General features: G+C 37.2%; 3 protein-coding genes across 5 annotated transcripts; all 3 read left to right on the forward strand.

Moving 5' to 3' along the window:
• The first annotated feature begins 229 nt into the window (after positions 1 to 229).
• Positions 230 to 5,652, forward strand: LOC149741530 (uncharacterized). 3 transcript variants are annotated; one of them, XM_089893937.1, is made up of 8 exons: positions 230 to 364; positions 420 to 567; positions 803 to 1,984; positions 2,057 to 2,116; positions 2,169 to 2,206; positions 2,391 to 5,232; positions 5,285 to 5,322; positions 5,516 to 5,652. In XM_089893937.1, exons 6-8 carry the CDS (start codon positions 4,443 to 4,445, stop codon positions 5,546 to 5,548), a joined length of 861 nt encoding a protein of 286 aa, XP_089750063.1. In that variant the 5' UTR covers positions 230 to 364; positions 420 to 567; positions 803 to 1,984; positions 2,057 to 2,116; positions 2,169 to 2,206; positions 2,391 to 4,442; the 3' UTR covers positions 5,549 to 5,652. The 3 variants fall into 3 exon arrangements, with proteins under 3 accessions (XP_089750063.1, XP_089750077.1, XP_089750069.1); XM_089893943.1 differs by having other exon boundaries at positions 249 to 356; XM_089893951.1 differs by lacking the exons at positions 2,057 to 2,116; positions 2,169 to 2,206; positions 2,391 to 5,232; positions 5,285 to 5,322; positions 5,516 to 5,652 and having other exon boundaries at positions 231 to 364; positions 803 to 899.
• Positions 5,653 to 7,559: 1,907 nt separating this feature from the next.
• Positions 7,560 to 9,017, forward strand: LOC149741531 (uncharacterized). Its single transcript, XM_089893851.1, has one exon. The coding sequence runs from the start codon at positions 7,565 to 7,567 to the stop codon at positions 8,687 to 8,689; it is 1,125 nt and encodes a 374-aa protein (XP_089749977.1). The 5' UTR covers positions 7,560 to 7,564; the 3' UTR covers positions 8,690 to 9,017.
• A 2,205-nt stretch (positions 9,018 to 11,222) lies between these two features.
• Positions 11,223 to 12,566, forward strand: LOC149741532 (uncharacterized). The gene is made up of 6 exons (XM_089893926.1): positions 11,223 to 11,365; positions 11,427 to 11,648; positions 11,702 to 11,935; positions 12,017 to 12,076; positions 12,145 to 12,259; positions 12,350 to 12,566. Exons 1-6 carry the CDS (start codon positions 11,305 to 11,307, stop codon positions 12,519 to 12,521), a joined length of 864 nt encoding a protein of 287 aa, XP_089750052.1. The 5' UTR covers positions 11,223 to 11,304; the 3' UTR covers positions 12,522 to 12,566.
• Positions 12,567 to 12,940: the final 374 nt, after the last annotated feature.

The following is a 12,940-nucleotide window of genomic DNA, read 5'->3' on the forward strand; positions in this document are numbered from 1 at the left end:
GCAAATACATTGTTCATTTGGTGTAACACAAACTCTTAAACTGGTCGTACGATTGGGCAATGATTGATAAGAGTCATAGAATTAGATTGAGGGAAAACAGCGTATATTTATTTGTAAATCTAATTTGAAACTGTGTAATGCTGCAAGACAACATAAGGTTTCTTATTCCTTATATGGTACCTACTCGTGTGTCACTCAGGAACTGATCAGTGGTACCAGAGCTGCGAAATCGTGCGCCTCATTTTACTGAGAAAAAAAGACTTTACTCCTATAAGCAGATGTATTGAAAATAACAAAAGAACAGCGTTAGTAATAAAAGGCGCTGAGTTTTGCAATTTATAATCACTTCTCCAAAAGTAATAACGTGAGTAATTGAATTGTACTTTGCATGGCTAGTAGTAATTATGATTTTATTACAGATGAACAAGTCAGCACTTCTACTTTTGCTTCTCATCGGACTTCTCGTCCTCACTGAAACTACTATTGTTTCTAGTTCTGACTGGTCTAACCATCGTCGCCGTCGCAGAGTTTCTCCTAATCAAGCACTGATGTCTGAAATGAACGAATGTAAGTTTCCAGATACCAAACCAGCTGGTTTTACCCATAGAGTAGGGTGTGGGGGGGGGAGGTAGGATACCTTTTCATTCTATTTTCTCGTCGCATTTGGTAGTACACAAAGAACATTCAAAGTATTATAAACTGTATCCTCACGACCTACAAAAACGGTTGTTAATTGTTTTATAAAAAAGATTAGGATATTAAAATAGTATGCGCCATGTTAATAAGCAAATTTAATTTTCAGCCGAAGACATGAATCACGAAGACGGTAGAGGATAACAATGATTATCCTATATCTAACGCTATTGTACGATTTTAATAAATTGAACATCAGCAAAATATATAGGTTGTGTTGTATACCAGTCTCTTCAGTTCATTTCTTTAAAATGGGCAAACTTATGCTCTTATTGTTCAATGCTTTATACTTCTAATGTAGTTATCAAAGGCATATACATCTTTAATGCAATATCTATGGTCTGTATTATGCGTGTAACGTTGCCGCCACCTAGCGGTTGGTTTCTTGCGGCTTCCTAGACAGTGCTGTGACGTCACAGAAAGTGTTTCTTCGATAATAATGCTCACGTGCGCCTTTAGCGGATCGAAAAATATCAGACAACACTAAAAATGCCTCAAACGAAATGTTTCACGTTGATTACCCCTCCTCCCGCTTTTGGTTGATTAGCGCAGCCCTCGCTTACAAAACCCTCGCCTTCCAATGCGTGGCAGTTACACTACGTGGACGGCTGGTTTAGGTTGGTTCTGCAACTATTATGGATTGTATTTCAAGAATTAAGTTAAGTATTAATTCAGTAACAAATTATTGTAGTTTTACCAATTACTACTACTTATTAATACGGTATTTTTTTCTATTTGTATCATTATGAACATATTCTTTAATAGTATTGTCTTTATTATTATAATATTTAAATACTATTATCATTATTAATGTGCCTTGCAGTTGATCTTAATCTTACTTTATTTTTACGTCGATTTCGAGAAACGTGCGACGGTTTATTATTACGTACGGACTGGCGACATAGGTTTACGTCACAATCGCTATACTTTCGCTATACGTCACAATTAGTCATGAACGACATCGCCTCATTTTCGCGTCGCTTTCGGTGATATTGTTACGTCATATTTGCTGTCATCGCTCGTTCACGCCCGCCCTTATGACGTCACGATGCGGTTGTTCTACGCGTGCGTTTCGCTTTTTTCCATGGGGCCCCATGCGCATTCTACGTCGACGCAAGGCACATTACTTATATACTAATTCTATTTGCGCTATGAGCGCGAAGCAAGAAGATCAAAAAAATTGGTAATGTATAAACCACAAATGGCATTCTTACGTACATTAGATCTTTTCTAGAAACATCGATGATGTGACGTCACGAAGTGGTGATGACGCAACAGAAGAGCCCACTTCGTAAGTTAATTGTTTCGTCACAATGTTACTTTTACAAGTAATAGGCGTTTTTAAATGTTGGAAAGTTTTTAGAACTTGGTCAGGTGACGTCACAGAGGATCAAGCGGACCATGGCGCGAAAGAAGATTGAAGGTAATTAATGACGTTATAATATACAAACAGACATTAATGATTACTACCACAGAAAAGTCCCCAAAAAAAGCTGCCAAAGAAAAGCGCAAGGTATTGTATATTATTATTGTTTATTATAGTTACTATACAACATAAAACAATTCGCAAAACTTAGGAAATAATTTTAAATACGTTCAAGTAAAGCAAAATCTAAGAAATTAAAAACATATTATTGTTTAAAATGTTACCGCCTATGACGTTTACACCTATGACGTTTAGTAACTTTTGTTTTCAGATGAAGAACAAAGACGAATACGCCGGTAAATAAGGATAGACGGTTTGAGGTTTGATTATTATAAGTATGAGTTGTGTGTTGTATGTGTGTCTTGTCTGCGTTGCTGTACTTTATTCTACTGGGCCTAATGTTGCCAGCTATTTTTAGTCAGTCACTACTATAGTGCATTTTGCATGTCTACGAAATATATGCAATGAAACTATGGCGAACATCTTGCTGGATCGGATTTTGTTGTTTACACTCTGTTGTGTACTTCGTCTACAAAGATCGAATCCTTCAACGATTCTGTATTGTCCTAATCGCTTGGTGAGAACGCTATGTTGGTACACAAATACTCGAGTAATATCAACACGCAGTATAATATGCGCACAAGTAAAATAAACTTGCATTTCCCGTCTATAATCTTACAAATAATGCTGTAAAATAAAACTTTCCACCACAATAAATATACAACCATAAATTCATATTTAAACGTCATGTAGCGTGATTGGGACGATGGCCACGTCACAATTACGCTACGACGTCGATACGATGGGTCAGAGCATTGTCATGACCCCGCGTTCGGTGCGGATATGTCACTTTTGATTGAGTTACATCACGGTCAGGTTGTTGCGTGGACGTCGCCGCTAGTGATGCTACGCTATAGGTATTTAGGTCAATGCCAATGCGGTTCGTAACAACCGGCCATAGTTTTGTAACGGTCAATGCGGTACGTAACATCCGGACGATATTATATTGTGTGGAGATACGACGAGAGTATCGCGGTACCAATATGGCGACTTACCTTTTGATTAAGACAGGCGGAACTGTTGTTGGCTTCGACTTCTTGGGGTCGGACATTCAATATGGTGTACACTGCAGATGATTATCTTTCAGGATTTGAACCATATTTTCTTTGTCAATATTTCTAAGATTATGTCCGCGTTAAATACTTTTAGACCATGTCCTTTTTCTGATATGACTGAGCTGTTGTGTTTATTGCATGTTTGGCACATGTATGTCGCTGCACTCGTTCTACTATTTTTGTCTTTATTTTGGTGTACTTCTTGTTGTGCTGCGCATTGTACTATTTTTGTCTATATGGGGTTTCTTTAACCTGCGTGGACAGTAACATCCCGCAAGGGTTTCTCACCAGAGTAGAAACCCACTACCATTGGCTGGGGGCTTGTCGTGCCGTAGTGGCTTTCCACCAACGCCAGCCACATAAACTATGAAGGTATTTTAATCCTGTTTTTATTTTACAGAAGACATTTTATTTAAAGTGGCGATTGACAAATTCTTAAATCCAATATCGTATTTGTTAACACTATATTTTGATTGAAAGTAAAACGTGATTTCAAGTTTATTCAAGTGCAACTATCCAAGTTTATTATAGGCCAGTTTAGTTAATTTAACGCTTACAGTTTAACGCTTGTTCAAGAAATTTAATAATTTAGTTAATTTAAAACGTTTAAACAAACGGTTTGTTAGAAATAGATTTATTTTTGGAAAGGGTTATTTTAAAGGTTATTTTTCCATAACTTTAAAACAACCTAAAAAAACGAAGAAAAACGACATAAAACGCCTTGGATTCTTTTGATTACAATAGTAAACGGAAACGACTCGCGAAAGAGGGAGAGAGTGTATCACCTCTCTCCTTTACCGACATTGGAGATGCAGTATTGCCTCGTATAGTACTCTGTTCTAAATAAAGTAAAGGAGTTCATTTTAATGCCGTCGACTACGTGTTATTACGCATTTGCTATGTGGTACGTAAAGCTGCTCCATACGTAGTGGTTCCCGGAAAATATACACACGACTTCCTATACAGTTCATGGCTGCTTATTTGCTCGTCCTCCTATTAGAGGTATGCATATACGAGTAACTGCTTATATTGCACTGGGAAGTTTTTATTTCCAAAGCATCTATGTTGTGTTTGATATGCTGTTAAACTTGAACTGCAAGACCGTGGATCTTCTGTGAAAGCCAAGACATATCGTAGCTGGTTATAATAGTTCATTTTATAGCGGTGGAATTCGAATTTTTACTCCGCCTAACTTTCATTTCTTCAGTATGACTGTATTAACTGAAAGCTATGATGTCACGAATATAAATGCTTCTGGTGACGCCATTGTACCGAAATCGGAGAAAATCCAGTTTATTGTTCCTTTGACAATCGAGGCCATTATCGCGTCATGTAGTTTATGGTTAGTAGTGAGATTGATTTTTTACGGCGTCAGAAAGAATAGATTTAGGCGAAGATACCAAGCCGATGTCAATGGCGGTGTTTTGTACAGCTTCGTTCTTCTTTCTGCTGTTATGCTTTTTGTACGATGCTGCGCTTCTATTTTGACTATTTCACTCCTTCCATATAAACCGACATATGACGAGCAGTGTGACCGTCTGTTTAGATCCGATTATGTTATTCAGGTTGTTACGTTGTGTTCGGTGTTTCTCTCGCTCTGGTTGCGACAGCGGGCTCTATATGCGAACCCACTATTGGCACAATCTCAGAGGAAATTGGTTACAGCGTTGAGTCGTTTCAGTGTTTTACTCATACCGGGCAGCGGTGTTGCTTATATTATATATTTTATGGTCGGTGATCGTAATGCTTTCAGATCATCGTATTCTGGTTGTATGTATATTGGAAATTCAGTCGTACTGGTTTCATCGAGTATTGTTATCACTTCTATCCAATTTACGCTGTTGGTTCTTTTTATTATTCCTCTTCGACGTAATTTGAAAATGGGAGGAAATTTCTCTTCATTTCGGAAAGCTATAATACGGTGTATGAAATTTTTAGAACTTTGTCAGGTGACGTCACAGAGGATCAAGCGGACCATGGCGCAAAAGAAGATTGAAGGTAATTAATGACGTTATAATATACAAATAGACATTAATGATTACTACCACAGAAAAGTCCCCAAATAAAGCTGCCAAAGAAAAGCGCAAGGTATTGTATATTATTATTGCTTATTATAGTTACTATACAACATAAAACAATTTGCAAAACTTAGGAAATAATTTAGGAAATAATTTTAAATACGTTCAAGTAAAGCAAAATCTAAGAAATTAAAAACATATTGTTTAAAATGTTACCGCCTATGACGTTTACACCTATGACGTTTTGTAACTTTTGTTTTCAGATGAAGAACAAAGACGAATACGCCGGTAAATAAGGATAGACGGTTTGAGGTTTGATTATTATAAGTATGAGTTGTGTGTTGTATGTGTGTCTTGTCTGCGTTGCTGTACTTTATTCTACTGGGCCTAATGTTGCCAGCTATTTTTAGTCAGTCACTACTAGAGTGCATTTTGCATGTCTACGAAATATATGCAATGAAACTATGGCGAACATCTTGCTGGATCGGATTTTGTTGTTTACACTCTGTTGTGTACTTCGTCTACAAAGATCGAATCCTTCAACGATTCTGTATTGTCCTAATCGCTTGGTGAGAACGCTATGTTGGTACACAAATACTCGAGTAATATCAACACGCAGTATAATATGCGCACAAGTAAAATAAACTTGCATTTCCCGTCTATAATCTTACAAATAATGCTGTAAAATAAAACTTTCCACCACAATAAATATACAACCATAAATTCATATTTAAACGTCATGTAGCGTGATTGGGACGATGGCCACGTCACAATTACGCTACGACGTCGATACGATGGGTCAGAGCATTGTCATGACCCCGCGTTTGGTGCGGATATGTCACTTTTGATTGAGTTACATCACGGTCAGGTTGTTGCGTGGACGCCGCCGCTAGTGATGCTACGCTATAGGTATTTAGGTCACTGCCAATGCGGTTCGTAACAACCGGCCATAGTTTTGTAACGGTCAATGCGGTGCGTAACATCCGGACGATATTTATATCGTGTGAAGATACGACGAGAGTATCGCGGTACCAATATAGCGACTTACCTTTTGATTAAGACATGCGGAACTGTTGTTGGCTTCGACTTCTTGGGGTCGGACATTCAATATGGTGTACACTGCAGATGATTATCTTTCAGGATTTGAACCATATTTTCTTTGTCAATATTTCTAAGATTATGTCCGCGTTAAATACTTTTAGACCATGTCCTTTTTCTGATATGACTGAGCTGTTGTGTTTATTGCATGTTTGGCACATGTATGTCGCTGCACTCGTTCTACTATTTTTGTCTTTATTTTGGTGTACTTCTTGTTGTGCTGCGCATTGTACTATTTTTGTCTATATGGGGTTTCTTTAACCTGCGTGGACAGTAACATCCCGCAAGGGTTTCTCACCAGAGTAGAAACCCACTACCATTGGCTGGGGGCTTGTCGTGCCGTAGTGGCTTTCCACCAACGCCAGCCACATAAACTATGAAGGTATTTTAATCCTGTTTTTATTTTACAGAAGACATTTTATTTAAAGTGGCGATTTGACAAATTCTTAAATCCAATATCGTATTTGTCAACACTGTATTTTGATTGAAAGTAAAACGTGATTTCAAGTTTATTCAAGTGCAACTATCCAAGTTTATTATAGGCCAGTTTAGTTATTTGTTAGTTTAACGCTTACAGTTTAACGCTTGTTCAAGAAATTTAATAATTTAGTTAATTTAAAACGTTTAAACAAACGGTTTGTTAGAAATAGATTTTTGGAAAGGGTTAAGGTTATTTTTCCATAACTTTAAAACAACCTAAAAAAACGAAGAAAAACGACATAAAACGCCCTGGATTCTTTTGATTACAATAGTAAACGGAAACGACTCGCGAAAGAGGGAGAGAGTGTATCACCTCTTTCCTTTACCGACATTGGAGATGCAGTATTGCCTCGTATAGTACTCTGTTCTAAAAAAAGTAAAGGAGTTCATTTTAATGCCGTCGACTACGTGTTATTACGCATTTGCTATGTGGTACGTAAAGCTGCTCCATACGTAGTGGTTCCCGGAAAATACACACGACTTCCTATACAGTTCATGGCTGCTTATTTACCCGTCCTCGTATGAGAGGTATGCATATACGAGTAACTGCTTATATTGCACTGGGAAGTTTTTATTTCCAAAGCATCTATGTTGTGTTTGATATGCTGTTAAACTTGAACTGCAAGACCGTGGATCTTCTGTGAAAGCCAAGACATATCGTAGCTGGTTATAATAGTTCATTTTATAGCGGTGGAATTCGAATTTTTACTCCGCATAACTTTCATTTCTTCAGTATGACTGTATTAACTGAAAGCTATGATGTCACGAATATAAATGCTTCTGGTGACGTCATTGTACCGAAATCGGAGAAAATCCAGTTTATTGTTCCTTTGACAATCGAGGCCATTATCGCGTCATGTAGTTTATGGTTAGTAGTGAGATTGATTTTTTACGGCGTCAGAAAGAATAGATTTAGGCGAAGATACCAAGCCGATGTCAATGGCGGTGTTTTGTACAGCTTTGTTCTTCTTTCTGCTGTTATGCTTTTTGTACGATGCTGCGCTTCTATTTTGACTATTTCACTCCTTCCATATAAACCGACATATGACGAGCAGTGTGACCGTCTGTTTAGATCCGATTATGTTATTCAGGTTGTTACGTTGTGTTCGGTGTTTCTCTCGCTCTGGTTGCGACAGCGGGCTCTATATGCGAACCCACTATTGGCACAATCTCAGAGGAAATTGGTTACAGCGTTGAGTCGTTTCAGTGTTTTACTCATACCGGGCAGCGGTGTTGCTTATATTATATATTTTATGGTCGGTGATCGTAATGCTTTCAGATCATCGTATTCTGGTTGTATGTATGTTGGAAATTCAGTCGTACTGGTTTCATCGAGTATTGTTATCACTTCTATCCAATTTACGCTGTTGGTTCTTTTTATTATTCCTCTTCGACGTAATTTGAAAATGGGAGGAAATTTCTCTTCATTTCGGAAAGCTATAATACGGTGTATGAACAAGCAGGAATCTGATAAGAGTAGAACTAGCAGCTCTTCACAAACGGTCATAGACACAACAGGGGGAAGTAGTCTACCTGATGCCACAACTCAAATTGAAACAAATCTTTCAATAAGCTTCCCAACAAACTTCAAAATTCTTCGTTTGCTAAAACGGTTGACGATTGTCACTGCAGTTTGCGGTTCTACGGACGTTCTAGCGGTGATACTTGTCAGAATTATTATACAATACTACGAACATTTTCTAAACTTTATATTTTTCATTTATGATGTCAATCTTTTATTTAATGTTATCAGTCTTATCGTATCTTTTAATGACTACAGAAAAATACTATTTCCGTGCGCTGTCACCAAACGCGTCAAAAGAACACGACTAAGAACTGTTGACATTGCAACAACTTAGGTTTTAAACAACCTACAAGTGTTTGGCTCTGTGGTACGGGACGTGTAAATAAACTTTAACGTGTAATCAAATGGTATTACACCCCAAACAACGTGCTACATCATTGCCTGTACGTAAAAAAAACAGGAAGAGAAAAAGGCACGCAGTCTCTACGTTGCAGGACGCTTCCTTCGTGCAACCCTAATTAGTAAAGTGGAATGCGGAGCATACTTTTCAATACCGAACATTTTAAGCGATGACGAAGTTGGCTAGTTTAAGCTTGCAACACAGCACGCGGTTCTGGATTTTTTATCAATGATTTTATAATAAAATGTACCCATTCATTAGAGCCCTGCTCTCTTGTTGTGTGACTTCCTTAGTTTACGAGTCTGATGAGATAGTCGAGTCTGATGAGATAGTCGTAGCAGAAGTGTTGAAACTGATTAGTTAGATAATATACATCGTAATTACATCGCGACCAAGGCTGCAGACATGTCGAGAGGCCCAAGTGCGAACGACTGTGCCACGGCGCCTTTATAAAACGAACTTACTGTCCTTCACATTTCAAACGTAAAGGAATCAATTCTAATTTAGTCGATTAGGTGTTATTACGTATTTGGTATGTGTTACGTGATGTTGCTCCATACGCAGTGGTTCCCGGAAAATGGAGGTCATACTTCCTATATAGTTCAAGATTGTTTATTACGTATTCACCATAGCTTTGATTGCATTAAATGCAGGTGGTCAACCTACTTCCGCGTTTAGATATAAAAAGAAAGAAAAAAAGAAAATGTCACTTTGTTGACTTGTGTTATATTTAATATATTTCGGGACAGACCGGATCTTTTAAAAGAGTCTATAGTTGGACCCTTAATAGAACGGTTATATAACTCTAAAATCCATTCTGCTAGTTTTAACCAAGATATTTATAAACAACGCGATGTTGTACAAAGAGTACAAAATGTCAAGCTCACTTACAAACTGGCTTCAGTTTAGATTACCTATGATGCTGTTATATGTAAGTAACTTGTCGGCATTTACAAATGATTAAATGTTATATATAGCATTGGTCCAGCGGTGTGGCAAAGGTGTTAAGCAAATGGTGGTCTTTCTAGCCTATATAACATATATGATATGAGGCTAGAGGCTGCTTCCATTTCGTCAGTATGTGTGCTTCACATTTAAAGTTACATATGTGGTGCCTTGTAGGTAGGCAAATGAATGTGTGAAAAGGTACACCAGTGTTGCAACGACAGTTGTTCCCCTTCCCCACCCCCACTTGAGGATAAATATGTTACATGGTATTTATCTTATACAGAGTGTGGTGGAATGCGAATAGATTCCGTTCAACGAAACCCAGAACAACACATTTTAAAACTTCTATGATTTTTTACAAAGCTCGTCCACCAAAAATCTGTTCTCTGAAATTTAAATCCCCAATTTCTGAACAGATTATGCTGTTTTGCTGTCGTTGCTATATTATTACAAGTATTTGCATGCAAAGTACGAAGGCATGACACTACCAGATGGTAGGAAATTTTGTCAGCAGACTAAACTATTTGAGTTATTTTCATATTCAATTTACTTTAAACTGATGTGTTGTGTTTATGGCGAATTAAGTTATGACGGGGAATATAGAATTTAACAGAGAAACAAAAGCGAGGTGCATTCTGTACACATCGGCATCTTCGAACAGCAGTCACTTTGGAAAAGCATAATTGTGCTGCACGGAAGAATAAAATATTGGCCACCAAGAATGAATGTTGCTTCGTATTAGATAAGAACCTGGTTGACATATCTTGTTATTGATGGTCAATCATCAGATGTTACAACAACACATACTTTAACTACGACATTCGCCAGCAGCATCAGCTTTAAGTACGATGTTTATATAAAAAGCATTTTCTGTTTAGTATGAAACGATAATAGTATAGTTTCATGGTTGAATGTAATGTAACTTACTTTATCCTCGCGTGGCCGGAAAACGACAGTTGTTATCACACGGGTTTAACACCTCGTGCCAGCTTACGAGTTACCATGTATGTTACTTTGTAGGTGATTATTTTTTTGGATTTTTTCATTTTTTTATGTATGGCTGATAATTTAGACAACCCATTAGTGACCACTGGGTTGGAGCAATTGCCGTTAAGTGTCTTGCCCAAGGACACGCCCACAATGGTAGCAGCGTCGAGCCCTGAACCCATTACCCCTGGGTTACATGCAAGCGCGCTAATGGTTTTACTACGTGCTTGCTTTTTCCAAATCAAATCTGTATGATTTAATTAGGAAGTTTTCTGTTTTTTACATAAAAGAAAAACATTTGTTGTTATATTATACGCATTGCGCGATGTCAGCTTGATATTTTGTTTAAGCATGGTTGCAATACATAAGGTAAACTACGTAGGCTACTACAGGTGAAATTCAATTTATTATGAACAGTGGGCGAACTACTTCCTCCATGAAGCAAAACAAAGGCGGAAGAGTATATATCTACTGATCCGTGTTGCAATTTATAAAGCAGAATATTGTAAGGATAGACTAAGAGTCGTTTAAAAAGTTTTGGCATTTAAAGTAGAAAGATATTTGATCGTTCAATTACTATATTTATAAACAATTTGATTTAAGAGTAACATAGAATGTCAATTTCTTGTTCATGCTGCCTTTGGTTGGTTATACTTGTACTCTTTTTAAGTTTAGGTAAGTTGTTCACTTAAATATTTATAAAATGTTTCGTTAAAACCAATGTTTTATCTTGCAGAATGTTGCAAATCTCAAGAAGAGAAGTGCAAAGGAATTCAGAAAAACTACTATCAAAACGCCTATTATTATTATTACTATAATTATAAATCACTAAGAAAAATCTGTTATTCGACGTTTCACCCCCTTAATAATAACATGACAAATTATGCAGTTTTAATGGTGTTGATGCATTTCTATTGTGGACGGTCGGCTACAACAGAAGGAATGGTTCTCCCAGATGGTAAAAAATTCTCAAAGTGTTTGTTTTTTTTTAATTCGTGTTTTATATTGAAGGCAAACCTATGACGGAAAATGTATATCATCCGAGATGCTTTCTATACATTTCTCCATATTCGAACTGCAGTAACTTGGGAAAACACGATTGTGAAATAAAGAAGAGTAAAGATTGGCCACCAAGAATAAATGTTACTTCACATAACATAAGAATCCGGTTGACATATCTTATAATTGAATGTCAGTCATATGTTACAACAACACATGCTTTAACTACGACAATCGCCAGCACAAGTAAGTCATCTTCGAGTATGATGTTTATATTAAAGTGCATTTTATATTTACGTCTACATTAAACCGTATTGTACCTTTTAGTTAGGACCACTGATACAGCAAGCGACGTAACCGAAACTACAGTGAGCAGCGTACAATCAGGTAAACGACTTCCCTGTTTTAATGCGTATATACGTCAGTGGATTCCTGACTCACGATGTTATTCATAGACCAACTTTCAAGCATACATAAGCTTAAAAACACCAACAATATATTACTTGGATTAGTCATTGGCTTTGGCGTTCTTCTACTTCTACTGGTTGCATATATCGTAAAGCTTAAACGGTAAGACTATCACACAACATATGGCAAGCTGTCTATTGCATAATACCTATTCCGGTTGTTACTAAAGCTGTTTACAAAATACGTTTATAGAATCGAGAACAAAGTTGACAGCAAACCACTTGAAAACAAAAGTAAAATGGTTGCTGTTGCCGCTGTTAACGAAGACGGAAATGCTGTATACGAGTTTGCTAATGCACTACCGAGCGGTCATGCTGAGATGATCGACAATGAATTATATCAGTCACATGGTGGCGGCATTTAACCACTTTATGTTAGTGGAGAAATTGTGTTTTGCTACTTTACGAAAGCCTTTCGTTTTCCAAGATGAGCATTTGCTGTTTGGGATGTAAACGATTGTAAACTGAAGCGTCCTTTTAAATTTGTGTAAAGTCGTGGGTTTAACACTTAGTTTTTTGACACGCGCACTGTTTTTATTGTTTACGTAATATTTGTAATGTATGTCAGTTTAGTTTTGAATGTGTTTCTTTCCACTATTTGTGTTCTTTTTTGCTTTTCTTATCTCTCTTATTCACACGCGACTTGTTTCTTGCACCTATTTTAACGTTACTGCGTGTTTATTGGTTGCCGTTATTGCCGTTAGTCTAATTGCTGCTTGTCACGTGTCGCGCTTTTCCTCTTTCTAGATTTGGGTTTATCGGGCAGTTCTCGTTGTACCGTGTT

Source organism: Ciona robusta, chromosome 1 (assembly GCF_009617815.1).
Source record: "Ciona robusta chromosome 1, ASM961781v2".
Lineage (NCBI taxonomy): Eukaryota > Metazoa > Chordata > Ascidiacea > Phlebobranchia > Cionidae > Ciona > Ciona robusta.